The sequence below is a fragment of the Protomyctophum bolini genome (genome assembly GCF_963924005.1).
Source record: "Protomyctophum bolini genome assembly, chromosome: 6".
Taxonomy (NCBI): Eukaryota; Metazoa; Chordata; class Actinopteri; order Myctophiformes; family Myctophidae; genus Protomyctophum; species Protomyctophum bolini.
Genome location: NC_137867.1, coordinates 35054947 through 35073717, shown reverse-complemented (window position 1 = coordinate 35073717; position 18771 = coordinate 35054947). Strand labels below are relative to the sequence as shown.

Below are 18771 nucleotides of genomic sequence, written 5' to 3'. Positions count from 1 at the left end.
TGCAGACAATTATCATTTCCAATACCCAACCTGAGAACATAATAGAATATTCATAATAACAAATAAACTCACTCAGCTTTCGTTTATTCATAGTCCAGATGTACAGTAGGCTTCAGAGAGAAGATTGTCCCAACAACAAGCTTTGAATATTCATAAACTGAGGCGAAGTGTTGAAGTGTATCAATGTTCTCTACATCTGGGTACTGCAGTGTATATAGTAATGTGATAACCAGTGTGTTTTGACTGAAGATTCAGTGTACTTCCTTCCTTCTGAACAAGAGGAAGTATGGGGTACATTTCACAGGATTGCAATTTTACACTGCATTTCTATGATCTGTTTTTGAGGTTTTGCAAAACCTCAAAAGCTCTTAAACAACAACATTATCAGCAATCATATGATCGTTTTGTAAAATTTCCACAGAACAAGCAGAGACACCAAACCAGAATGCATCACAAATAGCAATACATAGGATGTGGATATTTTATACATTATATAAAAATAGCTGATAGTGCCTTTCAAAACATGCAATGAAGATGATAAGATGAGATGAGATAATATCTGTATTCAGGGGCACAAAGAATATGTGAATATCTTGTTTCATCATCGACTTGCAACATTTCCTGTTAAGAGTTCCTGGCAAAAGCATACAGTATAGTAAAAACCAACATTTTTAGTCACACCCCACTGTGACTAAATATTTCTATAGGATGCATGGCCAACAGTCACACCACATAGGCCTACAACACTTTTATACATTCAAAACACAGATGCTACAAGGCTACATAATAATAATAATAATAATACATTATTATTATATATTTTTTTTCTTCGCAGAATCAAAGGTATTATGGTCATGATACAGGATCCTGGATGGCTTGATTCTAGACTTAAAAATAATTTATATAAATATTTTTGTAAATCTCTATGGGAAAATGTAAATGAATGGCCGATTTCAGTGGGTACAGAAAACGACGACCGCTAAAATGTGTTCCTGCATTATCTGATTATGTAATGTATGTGCAGAAGTGCTTTTAATCATGGATGTGGGATGTGGTTTAATTAAGTTGCAAACTTTGGTGTTCAATCTAATGAATGAACAGATGACGTCATCCCATAGCAACAACGTCGCCAACGTGTGCTCTGTTTGTTCGTGTGTTTCGCTCTGACAAAAAAAAGTTTGACTTGGGAAAATGCCGAGAAAGAATGACAAAAAAAGCGAAACAAAGCCAAACAAAAAATATGGCATGACGACCTTGATAAATAAAACCGATGACACTTTACTCGATAAAGGAAAAGATACCGCACAAATACGACTTTTGGAGGAACGGTCAGAGAGGTGAGATTGAATCTGCTTGAGCAAGCTATCAAGTCTAATGTAATGTCAAATGTCTGCTGTTTATTAACCTATTAAACAACTTGATTAGACCTATATTATATTCTGCAGTTCCGTACAAAACATGTAGCCTCGCCGTCGCCGGCTCGCCCTCCCAATCAAGAATCAACCCAAAGCTAAATCACAGCTGAGCAGATTTTTCGCAGATAAGTAAGCCTGGGACCGAGGCTACAGCTGAGCTGAGCTCATAGACATAGGCTGAGCTACTACCGAGATTTTTTTGCGTATGGTTAATACAGTAGGCTTACTAGGCTACGTCAATTGCGTAGCCAAATACAGACGCACGCACTTCAGCATATTGGCTTAATCAATCAATCAATAATGTATGCTTTGGACAATGGAAAATAGTCAGAAATAATGTAAAGTAAGCCTATAGTCTACATGAGTTCAGACTTAAATTTACCAATCAACTTCTTGTTTAGCCTATGCCCAAAATCCACAGATTTTGTAGCAATTTGTAACAAATTACAATATAGCCTACATATAAAATAAATGATAAAATAGTACATATACATGTTTAAAAATAAGTTGTGCCCAGAGTTCTCAGGTGCCTACTCTTCCGGTTACGTAGCCTATTAGACCAATTTTATAATATCTATGTATTATAAATTTATATCTATATATAACTCCCTTTTCTGTGGAAGTTCTTTACGTCCGACCCAGTAACTGACAACATCGACACGTCATCATCATTTACTGCATTGTTTCTCAACTTGTGTTCAATACAATAAATTAAAATACAAATCTTCACTTTCCTACATTACTAAATGCATGGTCATGCAGGGACCACACGCAATACTTTAACGGACCACCAGTGGTCCACGGACCACCTGTTGAAAACCCATGTATTTGACTATTAGGCGGCGGCCTAGCCTATTAGACTTTTAACCATGTGTGAGTTACAACACACTTGTAGGCTAGCCTTTTATTTTACCAATACACCTAGCCCACCTTTAAAACTGTACGATTATTAGGAAGTTATAAATGTCACAATTCTTTGAGCCCCAACAATTATAACCTTATTCTTTCTGCAGGTATCAGCGCAAATGTGATGAACTCGAGTTACAGATGATCGACTTCACCGCTCAGTACAATACTTTGCAGAAAGAGAAGAAAGACATTGTTTCATACTTGAAACGTTCTCTAGCACAGAAGGAGGATGAACTGACTGATTTATCAGAGCGCATGGTGACTCTGGGGCAGGCCAACAACCTGGAGATGGAGTTGCAGGACAGACAGCTGCGCCAGGAGCTTCAAGAGAGCAAGGATAAACTCAATTCAGAGAATGCAGAGCTTGGTGAGAAACTCCCAATCAGAACAGTACTGTGTGTGTGTGTGTGTGTGTGTGTGTGTGTGTGTGTGTGTGTGTGTGTGTGTGTGTGTGTGTGTGTGTGTGTGTGTGTGTGTGTGTGTGTGTGTGTGTGTGTGTGTGTGTGTGTGTGTTGATGGATGGGTCACATTCTTATGTAGATTTGTTGAGAAAACTGCTATAACAAACAGACTACATAATAGTAATTGTTTTGCTTGGCAAGTTTAATCCTATTTTAAGGGTTGAATTCACTTTGACTAATAGGATGAGCCTAGACACAATATATCTTCATGACTCGTAAAAATGTCACCCGCAACAATCTTCTCGTAGTTATTTGAAATCAAAATTTGTTTAGGGACAAGTTCATTGTAAAATGTTTGTCAAATGGTTTTCAGCAACTTTTATTAAAAGTTATTTTTATTGTAATGTATTCTTACTTTAAATCAGTGACAGTCAGTGTCTGACCTTCCACAACAATGGTCTGTTCCCGAAGGCGGGGTTGGCGAAAGGGCCTTTCTGTGTGGAGTTTGCATGTTCTCCCCGTGTCCCCTAGGGTAGATACCCTCACAAAAACATGCAGTAATCCTGGTCTCTAAACTGCCTCCCCCTGGCCAGCCGGGGCGCCTGATGGAGGGGAAAGGAACTGGTTGGAATAACGTGTTCCTTCCACGCGCTACGTCCAACCAGGGAAACTCCCCCCTGTCAGGTGTAAAGGAGCAACTTGGACACTCAGGCATGAAGGGAGCATGAGTTAAGTCCGTTGCTCTCCCCAGGTTGGCGGAGGGTGTGTAGAGCCCAGGATCACAGTAGATGATTGGCACAGGGGTGAAAAATGGGTTGCAAAATCGTGGGATAAAAAATATAATTTAAAAAAAACAATCTCCTCTCCTCTCCTCTCCTCTCCTCTCCTCTCCTCTCCTCTCCATCTCCTCCTCCAAACGCAGCAGGGATGTTGGTGTCCCTGGAGGAGTTCCGTGTGCAGAAGGAGATACTGATGGCTGAGAATGATTCACTTAAGAAGCAGCTGGCCATTCAGAAAGAGAAGGACAACACTGCCATCTGTAATCTAGAGAGGAAAGCGCTTCTGGATAAAGACAGGTTGATACTTTTACCCATGATACTATAGTTTTGCTGGAAAACCACTGGAAGACTAGTTCAGTCAGACAACTCACGAATAGATTAAACAATATTTATTGCAGCATGAGTAACAAGTGTGCATATGATATTTGACTTGGCGTTCGGCTCTGCTGGAATTCTCCCTGCTCGGCATGATTAGCAACAACATAAAACATAAGAGCAGGGAGATAGATATACAATAACCCCCCCGTGGGGAGCATAGATAGCAGAGCCCACCGGTGGTGCTGGGGTGGTGGTGGGAGAAAACATCACATGCAGCTGGAAACCATGAGCAGAGGAAGGCAGGAAGAGCATGGAGACTAGTGAGCTTAAGTAGCCTGCCCAGTTAGTCAGCTGACTGCCGCATCGGCGAATGACGTGTGAGACTTGTACACACGTATACTCCCACATAGTAATGCAGCATGTTAACCCCTTGAGCATAGCATGGGCCTTTGAGCATGGCAAGAACTTCCCTTGAGGTTGACTGACTGAACTGACTCCGCAAGCTGCGTTTGATTTCAGTCAGACAACTCACGAATAGATTAAACAATATTTATTGCAGCATGAGTAACAAGTGTGCATATGATATTTGACTTGGCGTTCGGCTCTGCTGGAATTCTCCCTGCTCGGCATGATTAGCAACAACATAAAACATAAGAGCAGGGAGATAGATATACAATAACCCCCCAACACGCATACCTTCGGTGAACCTTCACCGTCAATCCGGGCAGGTGACCCACTATGAATGCACAGTGACGAAATGCGAATATGCATTTCTGGAACCTGCACGGATAACCCCCCAACAAGCAGAACCGAGAACGCCCTACGGGAAGACTCAACCGATACACATCCGGGCAGATATCCCACTCGATAGTGACGAAATGCAACGGCTATGCAATTTCTGGATCCTGCACGGATATTTTAACTTTATGTGAGCTATGTGTGCCATGACGCCACGCTGGTAATCGTGAGGCTTAGCTGAGAAAAATAATGTGTGGGGTGAGCGCCGAACTCAAAACCATTTTTGAGTATAAGCATGCTAGACTTTAAGCTTAAGCTGAATGAGGCCTGCATGGCTGCGCTAGCCGATAGGCCATTCCTCCATAACGCCATTATGGAGGAATATTCTACGCTGCTTCGCGGGGCTTACACTCACAGTGGACAGTCTCTGTATTGAGTTTGTGCTTAAAATGTACTGTATTCCTACATTGAAAATATTTCAATCTATCAAACCTACGGGAATCCTCAACCGATACCCATCCGGGCAGATATCCCACTCGATAGTGACGAAATGCAACGCTATGCAATTTCTGGATCTGCACGGATATTTTAACTTTATGTGAGCTATGTGTGCCATGACGCCACGCTGGTAATCGTGAGGCTTATCTGGGAAAGTTATATGTGTGGGGTGAGCGCCGGACTCAAAACCATTTTTGAGAATAGGCATGCTAGACTTTAAGCTTAAGCTGAATGAGGCCTGCATGGCTGCGCTAGCCGATAGGCCATTCCTCCATAACGCCATTATGGAGGAATATTCTACGCTGCTTTCGCAGGGCTTACGTGTAGTGCAACCATTCACCGGTATTCCTCCACAGCATATGGAGGAATATTCTACGCTGCTTTCGCAGGGCTTACGTGTAGTGCAACCGTTCACCGGTATTCCTCCATAGCATATGGAGGAATATTCTATGCTGCTTTGGCAGGGCTTACGTGTAGTGCAACCATTCACCGGTATGCCGACGTCCTCTACGCCAGTATGAGGAAACGCCATCGGCATGCTCGCCGTTATGCCAACGTCCTCTACGCCAGTATGAGGAAACGCCATCGGCATGCTCGCCGTTATGCCAACGTCCTCTACGCCATCGGCATGCTCGCCGTTATGCCGACGTCCTCTATGCCATAATGAGGAAACTCCATCGGCATGCGCTGTTTCTCTAGAGCCACTATAAACATGAGCTTGAGGAGAAACTGAACTATAAGCCATTAGCTTATAACGACCTGTAGGAACTTCACCCAGCGAAACAGATCTTACATGTAGTGCGACCATTCATGTTACCCCAACATCCCTCTAACGCCAGAGTGAGGAAACCACCATTACCCCGATGTTCCTTTAATGCCACTGTAGAGGAACATCAACGAACCATTATTAACATTAGCTTGTGAAATGCCACCAATTGAACTGCCCCCAGCGACCACCGTATATGCAAGGAAATAAGATTACCATCCCTGATCGAATACAGCACTTGCACTCATTACATTCTGAATAAACAACTGAAAGCTCTTCCGATTAGATGCACATGATGATTCATGGGCAGCTGAGGACCATTGGCCTGAGTTTCAGGTGGCGACTGATGCATCAGCGTGGCGGTAGAATTGGGAGTAGCCAGGGAATGAGCTGAGGAGACCGATAGCCGATTAAGCAGGGCTCACGCCACCTGAAGGAGTCCAGAACACAGCCAGAGCAGGTTGCCCGATGCAGAACTAAAGACACAAGCAGAGACAGAGTTACTTATACTTCATCCTGACTGAATGAATGAATTAAAGAGTGAATAGGGGATCCTAGCGCGGATCGGAAAACAGAGATCATGCTGAGGGTCGAGATCAGCAGGAGAGACTTCCCACACCGCGCAAGCCGAGATACCAATACTTAAAGAGAGAAGCCTTAGATCTTAATCCTAAACTATTTAAACACCCAAGTGATAGAGGCCCTTTATGAATAACTTACATAAGCGGCATATGCTCTTCATGCAGCCTTTGAGCAATTGATTATGAGCTTTAAAGAAGTTAAAATAAGCTTCATGTCATACAGACCCGAGAACTGTTCGAGACCACCCTCGTCCAGAACTAAGATGAGATACACTACTATGTCCCATGCAAGAAATCTATAATGCTGCAGGATTGACAGCACTGAAGCCTGCACGTGGGTGATGGTGATGGACTTACTTCTTCGCTAGATACTAGAACCATCACTTTCGAAGAAACCCCAACGGGCCCACACCGGCTGAAGAAGTATTGGTGAATCTCCTGACTGAGCGACCCAGGACATCTGTGATTGTGCTGAAAGAAAGCTTAGGACCAGAAGATCATCTGGGGGTCATGACCTGATGAACGGATGAGCCACAGATAACAGATAAAACATGATATGCTTTGAGAGAAAGCATGCCTAGATATGTGCCTGTCCTGAATAGCCACTTTGTATAAAATATTAATTAGTATTAATAATTAATTAATATTATAAATTAATTTAACACAACGCTAAACAGCTTCTATGAAGAAGCAATGACAAAGGTTACGGTTGTTTGACAACATCTATGCAATTAACTATGAATTGATTACTGTCATGCCATTAGTTGCAATAACTAAGATGGGCAGAAAACAGCCTTGCCGAGTCATGAGGCCCGAGGGCAGGAGCCTAACTCTTGTTTCAGCAGAGTGAGCAGATTGATGTACACGTACAGCCCCTGGACGTGACACTAGTATGACGCAGGGACTTACTCCACTCCGACCATTGGTGCCGAGGATCGAAGGAGGCACTGGGTCCCATTTTATTTTTAGTCTTTGGAATGACCCAGCCGGTGATCGAGCCGCAACCTCCCAGTCCGGGTCTAACCACGAGGCCGCTGAGCTGGTACCAGAAAATGTAGGCTTACAGTAGGATTCCACCTGAAAAAGTAGCTACCAAGCAGCCACAAGAAAATCTGCCCCATCCCTACTAACTGCAACGTTGAATAGGTTAACAAGATATACTGGCCATCTTGCACTACTATAGACTACTTTAACGTTTAATGAGCACCATGAGCCAGACATTTGGATCCGTCGTCCTGATGACACGCTGCATGAGGTCACACAACTAACCAGGGGCAGCCTAGGAATCTGGAGGCTCGTTTCGAGACCAGATATGAGGCCTCCATGTATACCATGACATAATTATCCTGTTGGGTTAAGGTTAGGGTTAGGGTTACACTTGGTTACATTTGGTTACATTTTCCTAATGCTGTTACTCAATACTATAGTGGCACTGAGCGACATCAAATCGATTACTGATCTGAATACAACTGGCAGAGTACATTTCCCAGACTGCACCGGGGAAACCACAACCGATAGGTCGCACAAGCACTGCGACACAGAAGCCAAGCTTGCTGCGAACATAGACATAGTCTATGGCTGCCTTCCTTCAACCCAGATCCTCTCGCAGATAAGTGATGAATTAATGCTTAGGAGTTTCAATTTAGAGCTCCTGGCAGTGGATGTTAGCTGTGCAGAAATGAAGCGACACAGCAAGCTGCTAGCCTACCACCTTCTGAAACATCTTCAGTCCCACAAAGCAACTGCCATTACCTAATCTTACTCGAGGACTGATCAACAGAACATACAATATGAATCTGAGACATTTAAAGTGACGAATGGGCAATGGGACGCACGGTGACGGAACGCTATATACGTATACGTATATTTAATCTGAACTTCTGACCTCAAAGAGAGTGAGGAGGGTATACGCTAGAGTGACTGGACCGACAGCTAGATAGGCTTGGGGGGCGGACGGAGGCAGCAGTTTGTTAAGCTTTTAGCTCTTCTCCAAGACAGCTCAACCCGGATAGTGAAGCTGAGACATGATAGAACGACAAAGGAAGCACTAATTAAATGCCCATTAAGAAATACATCCAAAATAACAGCTAGAAACAAATCTACGGAAGTAAATAAACTAGACAGAAGGCTATGACACTTGACATGAGATTACTGCAAATGCAATTTGCAATCTTAACCTACTTTAATATGACACTGCGCATGACTGAAATCCATTGAGATGAATTAACAATAACGTATGATACTGTCCTTGGAAACATGGAAAAAACTTTAAGATTAATAACTATGCCACGTATGAATTAATTGACGGGCAGAAAGCTCTTATACAGCTGCTGCTGCATAGAAGTATTAGTGTTAGCCAGGCATAAACTGAAGCATGATACATCACAGGGTGAAAAGGGTGCTAGCTTTAGCATTAGTTTAGCATGAACAACCCTCATGGCAATGAGGAACCTCAACAAACCACATGGCTACAAGCAGTATTAAAGCACCAAATCTATATAGAGATTGCCATTAAGGTAGTTAACTCACAGCAATACTTTCCAAGCACATATAGAAAGTGTTAGGTAATACTTGTTAATACTTTGGTAAGCAGAGTGTGACTGAAGTCTAGCTTCAAAATGAATGAAACTGTTAAGAGACACAACAGGCAGCTGAGTTGCCAGATCTTGAGAAAGAAAGCAACTAGGTGTAGAACCATCCCATGCCCGACTAGGACTCACCACATGAGAACTTAACTTACAATATATATACACCCCAATGACTATGCTTACTTGAACAACACATTTCATTGGACAAGGTCATTTGGGCCCCTGACCAAAACCAGAACAAACAATTGACTACAGAAAACAAGCCCAACGTTGCTTATAAAAGCACACGTGGCAACCACTGCACATGATTTGAGAACCCATAGCTGGAGGGGACAAACACTGCGCCTGAGCTGGCTTGGCAAACATCAGCTAAATGAAAACGTGGCTTTGACTGTAGACACATATACCACATACAATAGAAGGTGCAGCACTGTCTGCGCATCCGGCTTAATAACCAGAACAGGCTATTATGAAGCTTGTTGAAGCCACATGATAGAACTCAGCATCAGCAGAATCATATCAAACTCAATATTTTGCATACAACCTGCAGGCCCTTATCACAGCATGGACAGTAGCTGAGAAGCATAATTTAAGCAGCAGACAGCAAAAGCAGTAGTAACAACCACGAGGAACAGAAAACATCACATGCAGCTGGAAACCATGAGCAGAGGAAGGCAGGAAGAGCATGGAGACTAGTGAGCTTAAGTAGCCTGCCCAGTTAGTCAGCTGACTGCCGCATCGGCGAATGACGTGTGAGACTTGTACACACGTATACTCCCACATAGTAATGCAGCATGTTAACCCCTTGAGCATAGCATGGGCCTTTGAGCATGGCAAGAACTTCCCTTGAGGTTGACTGACTGAACTGACTCCGCAAGCTGCGTTTGATTAGTACTAAAAATAATTAGCAACACCTGCTTCACTTGATTTCTGACTCAGTCCCTCCTAAATCACAAAGAGCACTTCAATGGGGAGACACGTGGAAGTTGAAATGCAAACCATGTACACAGTGCATACAAACTTGCTCAGTCAGTAAGAACATTTCAAATAAAGTCTATGTCAAGTGTCAGTCTCCATTTGAGGGTGCTTAGCTCCCCCCTTTCCCCAGGCTGAAGGAGGAGATGCATAGCCATGTGGCAGCAGTGGCGGCTGAGTTTCAGCGGGTTTCGGAGCAGAGGATGCCGGAGACCACTAAGAGGGCCATTCACGAAAACGTGGCACTCACAACCCAGCTCAAACAGTTGTCAGACCAGGGCCTGGAGCTTCTGGAAGAGAACAGGGCACTGCAGGAGCAAAATAAGCATCTCCGCCTTGAGGTGTCCATCCTGGAGCCCCTAGTCACCCAGATGACCCGCAAGACCCGAAGCAACCAGAAGGTGTGTGGGACTCACCTACCTAGCATTGATTGATTGAATACTTTATTATCAGTTTTCAGATTGTACAGAGGAGGTACAGTTTACAATGATTGTGAAAAGGATAATACAAAAAGCCCTTGGGGCTTGTTTCCATTGTAATTCACCTTTAGCTAAGCCCCACCCTCTCCCACTTAGACACTCCCACTTGGACACTTTCCAGCCGGGCTCATTCATTCCAATGTAAATATCATGGATTTTACACATGAAATATTGGTTCATTTTTGGAATCAGACCTTCAAAATCTCTTCCAAATCCGCCAACAAGGCCTGCCGTATGCACTGGAAAAATATGTGTGTGACATTTATTTTTTAAAACATTGTTTTATCATATAGGAAAACTATTGGTAGAGAGGTTTGTCTAACCCATGTTATGCTTAGCTGTGATTGGACCATAGCAGTTTGCGGAGGGGCTTAGCTATAGCGCCTTTATCCAAGGCGCTATAGCTAAGCTTTACAGAGATTGTGCATTACATTCACCCATTCACACACACATTCACACACCGATGCCGGAGGGGTTTAGAATCTTGCTCAAGGACACTTCGACACTAACCCTGGGGGAGCCCGGGTTTGAACTGTGAACCTTGCGATTAGATAGATCATAAAAACTATGATGTAATTTGTAATAAAACTACCTCTTGTCTACCTCAAGTGTTCCGTTGCTCTTATAACAGCTGTAGATTTCATATTGTCAGCTAAACACAGAAATATCAAGGATGATGAAAAGTTCATTCTGCTCTATTTTGTATGTGTTGCTAAACAACTCCTAGCCATTATGTGGACAGTCAAATGAGTCAATCATCTACAGTCCACACACACACACACACACACACACACACACACACACACACACACACACACACACACACACACACACACACACACACACACACACACACACTGATACACAGAGTAATATATGATACAAATATGAATTATTCTCCAAATTATTCCATTAGGTGGTGGAACAGCTGACAGAGAAATGCAAGCTCCTCCAGGCACAGATAGGAGAGCATAGCTCTGCCCACCTGGAACAACAGCAGCTCCAGATGGAGCACACTGGTCTACTGGCTGAGATGGACACACTCAGGTATCCATCTGTTCACTGCTGCTTTTACAGTGTATGGAATGCGTGTTCTGTCCTCCACACAGAAAGGGCCTTTCTTTGTGGAGTTTGCATGTTCTCCCTGTGTCCCCTAGTTGGTACCCTCACAAAAACATGCAGTAATCCTGGTCTCTATAGTCACACTCAGAGACGGGTCCCCTGGTCACAGCGAACGGATTTCCTGTAGGCGGAGACGACATATCTGAGGTGTACACAGTCAGCTCTTCTACTACATTGAATGGTAGAGTGAACTGATGTTAGTCTGCTCAAACGTTGACTGACGTTATGTATCTTTCAGGACCTTTCACTGCTTCGTCTCAGCCACTGCTGTGTATTTTTTGACATTCCGTTTCTTTCCAAAGTTTAATTTTCCCACCACTGTTGGAGCAGACAAACTACACAGGTTCATCCCGATGTTCTGGGAATCTTTGCAAAGTTAGTGTTAGTAAAAAGCAGGTAAAAGAGTAACGTTTGAGCAGACTAACATCAGTCACTCTACCATTCAATGTAGTAGAAGTTCATGGTTATTTAATTGTAGCTTGATTTACTCGCAACCTCACAATGTGATGTGAACTTGTATGTCCTATTTGACGTACGATGGAGTATAAAGTTTGGATCTCAAAATCAAATATATAGTCTGGCAACGATTGCACAGGACACCCTTTTTGATATTTTTCGCAGCCAGATGGACAGATCATTTGATTATTGTGAATGCAGTGAAAACAAATGTTTGCATCTAGTGGAATTGAACCTCCTCAGTAAGTACTCCATCAGTCACTTGCTGAATGTTTTTTTCTTTGCTATCTACTGTGTTTACAGGAAATGTGACAAAATAAATCATGACAGCCACTCACAATTATGACCACCGCAGCAGTCATAATTGTGATCTGCAGCGATGACAGGCATCTCCAAACAGCATGTGCTTATAAAAATGCAGGCGACGTGTTGATTTTCGTGCACAGTCAAATCCCTAGTGTTAATTTAACTCACATTGTAAAAAATGATCACTTTTTACACTGAGGATTTGACTGTGTAGTGCTGGGTGTCAGTAGTGGCTGATTGATGTGTTTGTGTCTCAGTGCCTTGAATGCTGAATGTGAGTGAAAAGTTGCCAAGTTTTGCCAAACGTTTTGGGATGTGAGATAGGCACAGACAATGCTGTGCAGGCTGACTCACAGAAATGCTAGTAGTCCTCGGGGCAACTGTCTATAATGAATGTTCAATCTGATAATTATAAATACATTTTCAATCTCAGTTAGACTAGATTAAAAAATTAATAAAATCAAATGAGATTAAAATCAACAGCACAGAGACCTTTTAAAACTTGACAACTAAATGCATCCATGTTAGCCATTGTTTAGCAATGCAAGTCCACTGTAACGGCCTCCTCTTCACGAGCTCCTTCTAATTGTGGTGTTCCACAAGGATCTATTCTTGGTCCCTTACTGTTTACTATTTATACTGTATGTTGCCAACCTAGGTGTCTTCTTTGATCCTGATATTTCTTTCAACACCCAAGTCACCAAAGTAGTCCAGTCTTGCTACCACCAGATTAGGTAGAAAACATATCTCGCCTCCAGATGGTGCAGAACTCTGCGGCACGCCTATTCACTAACACTAGTAAACGTGAGCATATCACACCCATTCTGGCTACCCTTCACTGGCTCCCTGTGAGCTACAGAATTGATTTTAAGATCTTATTGATTACTTTTAAACCCCTACATGGTCTAGCTCCCATTTATATAACAGACTTGCTGGAACCCCATAAGCCTGTGCGCAACCTCAAATCCTCGGATAGGGCCCTCGTAGTTCCTCTCGCAACTCGCCTTGTCACTCGAGGGGACCGGGCCTTTGCGACTCGGGCACCTTTGCTTTGGAACTCCCTGCCCTTGGCTCTTAGGCTAGCAGAGTCAGGGTCTTATTATTATTATTTTCTTTTTTTATAGTTTTTTATTGTAGTTGGTCACAACATACACTATCTCGCCTATATACAGGGAGAAAATATGTAGGACAACCTCCTACCAACCAGGAGGTCTTCTGTAGTGTAGGCGATCTACAAGCTCACAACGCGTTGCAGCACCACACATTGTCAGGTTGTAGATGGTCCATTTCCAGTGTGCGACTTTTAACATGCAACATTGTATGAATCTTAACGGTGTGTCTTCTTTTCAGACAGGATCATGTGTCGGTGTTGAAGGAGTGTGTCATAAACAGAGCAGAGGTCGAGCGGCTGGGCTTGGAGTTAGCTGAAGAGAGGAAGAGGCGGGGCCAACTGGATGTCGCCAACGCTCTCAAACAGGCTCTGAAGGTCATTTCATAGTCCATCCATTCTTCTGCTGTCAGATGAAAACCTCACACATCACAAACCAATACCTTTTATTGAAACAATAATCTACCATTCACAATTTGTCCGTTTCGCTCTGTATGTCATCCTTGGGAAGCGATGATGGTGATGATTACAGCAAAATATATGTAAAAACATGCACACATTGGTCAAAAAGATGCCAAAAAAGCTCATATTGATTGATGATGTGACCAAAAAACATAGCACTTTTACAAGTGCTATCTTGTAAAACGTATAAGCAAAATTGCCACTGTGTAAATATACGGTCAGTAGGGTTTAAGAGTGTTAAAATGCACTGTTGGACTCTGTGGTGGTGTGCATATTCTGGATATACAGTCGTAAGCTACACTACTGCAGTGAGATGGGTTGCTCAATCACTCAAAAGCTTCCCTGTTGCAAGCAGACGTCCATGAAAAATAATATAAATATAATATAATAAAAGAAGCATTCATCCAAACCCAGGAAGTTCCTAAAGAAGAGGACTCAGAGGTACGTAGGAATCATATGCTGCAGGAGGTGCTGACTGTCTTGGATGGTGCCGCCCTGCTGGTGAAGGGGCTCACCGTGACTGACCTCATCTCAGAACCTGTGGCTGACAGGTATTTGGGTGGCCTAGGGTGAAAATGCCATCACACTATCACACATTTTAAAACTATTTTCTTTCTATTGTTTATGTTATGGGAAATTTATATAGACTAGTATTCTTTCCTTTTTTTCACCACTGACCACTGTTTTTAGAGAATTTCTTAATGGGGAAATTGATTCTAGATATAGGGCTATATCTTGCACCACCCCTTAACCCTTATTCCTAAACTAATTAAAAAAAACCTTTTAAAATAGTTAAAATAGCCGATCTACAATCTCAATGTCTCGATATAGATTGTCTAGTTGAACTATTTTAAAATGTTTTTCAAAATAGTAAATACGTTTAGGGATAAGGGTGGCGCAAGATGGAGCCCAAAATGTATGAATTACTTTGGAGCTGCTTTCTGCCCCATACTGTAGCTCTGTTCACTGTTATACTTACTTCGTTCTTACACATCTTTAGGTCAGGGCAATCCCTCGTCCAACTGTCCCACTTCAAGACAGGGGACCTGGGCCTTGTGCCACGACAAACTCACAATTCTAACACCATGCCGTCGAAGACGGAACCCAAGATCACCCATTTGCATTTGAACAGGTTTGTAATGGTATTCTTGAAGCCTCATGGTCACATAGTCAATATTTCAATAATATATTAATCTAATGTAATCTAATTTAATATTGTATAAAGTACTGGTAATCTAATTTAATATAATATATTGTAAATCTTGAGGGAAGTCTTGAAATTAGTCCCTCATGGGATTGATAGTCAGCACTCCACATGTCCCAGATTCTTCTCCCTTCCGGCTCCCAAATTGTGAAACAAACTCCCCTTGGCAGTTAGAACTGCAGAGTCAGACTCACCTCTTCAGACTCCACTTTAGCCCATAACACTTGCCCTAGCCTTGACGACCTTGCAGGCTTACGCAAAGGCTAAAATATAATTTAGATAGCATGTTATGTAGAATGTAGACAGATGCCAAGTCATTTGTATACCTGGTAGTGTGCATAGTTTCAATGTACAGATTATCCTACTTTTTATTATTATTATACTGTTTAGACTGATGATAGGTTCTTGGTTTACCTATGTATGATCCTAGATTATTATTTCTATGCATTTGATGTGTTTTCCTTGTTTACTGTAAATTGCTCTGGATTAAGTAAATTGTAAATTGTTGGTTGTTGCACAGTTGCCTAGTTAGACACTTTGGCCCTGGTGATGATGACACCCTTTATTGATGACATCCAGAAACTGCAGTCCTTCAACTTGATCTGCTCTCTCACTTAAAATTAGAAAAATGCATAGTATTGTCATTTTGTGATTTTACTGTAACACCACCATTTTTCAAATGGCTGTCATCTCATATTGGACTGAAACTCAGTTTATATGTTTCACCCACATCCATCTAATTGATTTATATGTTACCCAAGTCTGTTTCTTATTCTAAAATCTATTTCTTAGGAAACTTTCTGTCCAGAAAATGCCCTGCCACCCCAAGCCCTCTGTTCCTGACCATTCTGGAACAGACAGATTCACGACTTTACCAGTTAGACCCTGCACCAAAAGAAAACCTTCTCACAAACCCAACCTCAAGTAAGAAGAATTGACACATTCTGCCTATATGCCTATACAACCATAGTAATTGGGAAAGTATAGACTTTTAATGATACAAAATAAAAAAGATCTAATGGGCACTGTAATACTTGGATCATGCAAACTCTGATATTTTAGCCACTAGGTGGCAGCAGTAGTCCTCAGGCTCAGAGTGTAAAGTGTTCCCTTTGGAGAATTATTGGTCAGCCTGCAAAATGTGCAAATCTGGACTGCCTGAAACCAGATCCTAATCAATTCCTAACATTAAAGGACCTATAACATAAAATTCTACTTTTTTTAGCTTCCCTGTGTATTTTCTATCCCCACAAATATGCAATTTTGAACAATCAGGATTCATCATATAGGGGCTTTTATGGAAATTGCTCTCAGGAACAGGTTAAACTGATTTGGTCGTATTTGTGATGTCATCAATGTCACCCTACTTTGTAGGTCATTCTAGTCCACTGGTCCTCGACTCCAAGATCCCTTATTGGGGGTTGCAGGGGATCTCCAGCTGAATGGACCGTTTGAGAGTGTACAATTTGTACAATTAGCATCATTTGTACACTCGTAGAGTTAAAATGAGACAGAGGATTTGACAATGTAGATTGTGGTCCCAGAGGGAACAAATGTATAAGATAAAGATCAAATGTAGTGAAGAGGCGTCCCACCGGGATGGTCTTCAAGCACACTCTTGAGCAAGGATAGATTAAAAAGCCTTTATCAACTAGACAGGGCTAACACAAATTAAGCCAAACGCCGACCGGTTTCGACACACCGTGTCTTCTTCAGCCACTCTTGAGCCATACCTGCTCAAGAGTGTGCTTGAAGCCCGTCCAGATGGGACCCCTCTTCAAACTATAAACTAGTTTTAACTTGGAGCACCTCATCACCACAAGGACTGAAGTCATCACCGTTTTGTATCTCAGCAGCACTGGGCTCGCCTCTGTTCAAATGTAGGTCTGTGGCCTATAGTGTATATGAAACAAGGTCCTTGAAATTTAAAGGATTGAGGAAGAATCCATGATCTAGTCTGTTTGATGTATCAGTGATGCTGAATACTGAACCAAGGTACTGAGGTGAATTATTTATTGCCCATTAATAAGACTGTCATCAGTGTTTCTACAGCTGCCTTAATGTTGGCATGCATTGATGCCATACCATACACGCATTAAAATACAACACATCAGAAGCACATTCACCAGCTACAAGCTGTCTGAAATGTTTCCAATATCTTTCTTTTATCATGTATATTGATATGCCCATAATTAGGATGTCAGGGTCCCCAAGGTGTTTCTTGTGCTGTGATGCTTAATATATGCTTGCACGCATTGTGACTAGTGAGCTTGTAGTAAATCTGTCCTTTTCAGCATGCAACATCGTCACTCACTGCAGAAGTGTGTGGTACCTTGCCACTACATTAGGGTCCTATAGACTCTGGAGAACCACTGAGCATCCCATCTGTACAAGCTGCAAGCAGCTAACATGACGTTGTCAAGGCCTTACTCTCTTTACTACAAATAAACAGCAAATATATGAAGACATCTGGTTGATCAAATTAAAACAGGTCCCTCAACTAGCAGCACCATCTGGCTCAATGAGCTGTAAATTTGCAAATGTATTAAGGCTGTGTTATTCTTTTGCCCCCTGATGCTTATAGGATAATAAATGCTAAATCGGTGCACATTAATTACACACAGTGGTGTCTATATGCCCCTGTGACAGTTGGCTAAACTAATTTGGAATGAAATACAGGATCAATCTCTTTACGGATCAATCAGTGAGGATTATGTTGTCCAGAGTGAAGAGAATTATTCAAAGCTTGCCCCTGATGATAATTTTACATTCAGAAATGTATGCATACACACTCGCAGGCATGTGCACACATGCCCTTACACACACATGCACATGCAAGCACTGATGTCATATCTTAATATGTGTGATGTGTTCTTTCTGATTCACTTTCTTCCCTACTGACAGTCATAATGTCACACTTGTGCACACGCTCGCACACAGCTCTAGCCTCATACGTATCTTTTTATATGTGCCACTTTTTTAAACTATAGTATCTAAAGGCTAAAAGTAGTATCTGCTGAGCAACACATCTGATGAGCACGTTTTATAGGCCTAAATAAAAAAGCGAGACTGTGTTGGAGATTGAGAGAAAAATGATCCTCTCATATCCTCTCATTTTCTCATGTCCGGCGGAGAATGGAGATAGCATCTCATTGTGACTGATGAATAGCTTTTCCTAAAATGTTATTAAGGGACCCCGGATTCAGTGAAAAAATTAGGATTGTTAGTATTGGCAACACCTGTGGCAGTAGCCTATACAAATATTAATTATGTATTTGTACTTTTTATCGATTGCTGTAGCACATTTCTACACACGGAAGTAACTTTTGCAGTGACTTCACACACTTAATTCAAAAGATGTCCTAAAAATGTCTAAAAATGTCTAAAGTCTACCAAAACACTTAAATGTAGGCTATTTCTATCAATCATTACAGAATGCCTAAAAACAAAAAGACAAAAACAAAACAATAAAAATGTCAGTATACCCTAACATGGCTACCCTTTTTTTTTGTGTGTGTGTGCCACTTTTTGATACTATAATTATAGTTTGTATGCAAGTAAACATTCTGCTACAGCAATGCCTGTATTTCTCTTCCCTAAAAGGGTGATGTCAAAGAAGATCACTGAAAAGCAAGAACTTCTACAGAAAAGGCTTTACTAATAATT

General features: G+C 42.0%; 1 protein-coding gene across 1 annotated transcript; it reads left to right on the top strand.

Annotated features, from left to right (window-relative positions):
* Nucleotides 1-1215: 1215 nt before the first annotated feature.
* cfap157 (cilia and flagella associated protein 157) lies at nucleotides 1216-17463 on the top strand (the record flags this gene model as incomplete). Its single annotated transcript, XM_080765771.1, has 10 exons — nucleotides 1216-1337; nucleotides 2429-2691; nucleotides 3648-3801; nucleotides 10102-10369; nucleotides 11364-11494; nucleotides 13682-13817; nucleotides 14316-14452; nucleotides 14902-15033; nucleotides 15898-16029; nucleotides 17400-17463. Exons 1-10 carry the CDS (start codon nucleotides 1246-1248, stop codon nucleotides 17461-17463), a joined length of 1509 nt encoding a protein of 502 aa, XP_080621897.1. The 5' UTR covers nucleotides 1216-1245.
* Nucleotides 17464-18771: the final 1308 nt, after the last annotated feature.